Source organism: Echinops telfairi, unplaced genomic scaffold (genome assembly GCF_000313985.2).
Source record: "Echinops telfairi isolate 266 unplaced genomic scaffold, ASM31398v2 ScPeMD7_443;HRSCAF=831, whole genome shotgun sequence".
Classification (NCBI taxonomy): domain Eukaryota; kingdom Metazoa; phylum Chordata; class Mammalia; order Afrosoricida; family Tenrecidae; genus Echinops; species Echinops telfairi.
The window spans coordinates 60276213-60276950 of record NW_022104341.1 but is presented as its reverse complement, the minus strand read 5'-3'; the positions used below and the strand labels follow the sequence as shown (position 1 = coordinate 60276950).

Here is a 738-nt window from a genome sequence, read left to right as displayed (position 1 = left end):
GCTGAGCTCTCGCCCTCCAGGTCCACTTGCTCCTGATCTCGCTTCTTGGCAGCGTTCTTTTTGTCCCATTGCTGGTGCAGGGAGCGCAGGAGGATATTGGTCTTCTCGGTCACAATTATTTGTTCAGAGGGGTCCTCCCGAGTGGACAGGTAGACTGAGGGCCGTCTGTTCGAGGCTTTGCACACAGAGTCAGCATGGAATCGGCTAAGATTGCTTTTGTTGTGGACGGGCAATCCTTTCAGAACTTCGGCCACCGTCTGTAGCCGCCGTCGCTGCCTCTGCTGCCGCCTCCCCCGCTGCAGCAACACATTCATTTTTCTTAAAAACTTTTTTTCACAGTTTTTTTCAATGCAAATAGGAAAACCAATTTAAGTAGACAAGTATTTGATGAAATCCAAGGCAGAAGTTTAACAAGGTCCCATGAAGGAAGAAGACCCAGTTGCTGTACACTAGGAAAATATCCAGACCGGACACTGGTCTCCTCTGTGCTAGTCTATTTCATATTTCTGTCTCTGCCAGCCAGCTTTTGCTGCACCTCTGGCCTGTGAATCAAATATTCACCTCATAGCTCCCATGCCGACACGTTTGGCCACCTTGAGGGAGTCTGACCTTCGCATAGTCCCAATTCTGAATTCTCAGGGGGGAAACTGTGATTGGCAATAACTTGGGACTGGTGCCAATTCCTGTTCCAAATACTTGTGATCATGGTAGGAAACTCGGAAGCCACCTCTTGGGATG

The 738-nt window shown here is 49.2% G+C and overlaps 1 protein-coding gene across 1 annotated transcript in view; it reads right to left on the bottom strand.

The window, feature by feature from the left end:
• Positions 1-314, bottom strand: part of LOC101663579 (DET1- and DDB1-associated protein 1-like) — a 472-nt gene extending 158 nt beyond the window's left edge. Inside the window, exon 1 of the mRNA XM_045291744.1 lies at positions 2-314. Within this exon, the coding sequence (XP_045147679.1) occupies positions 2-314 (313 nt within the window). The remainder of the gene's footprint in view (position 1) is intronic.
• Positions 315-738: the final 424 nt, after the last annotated feature.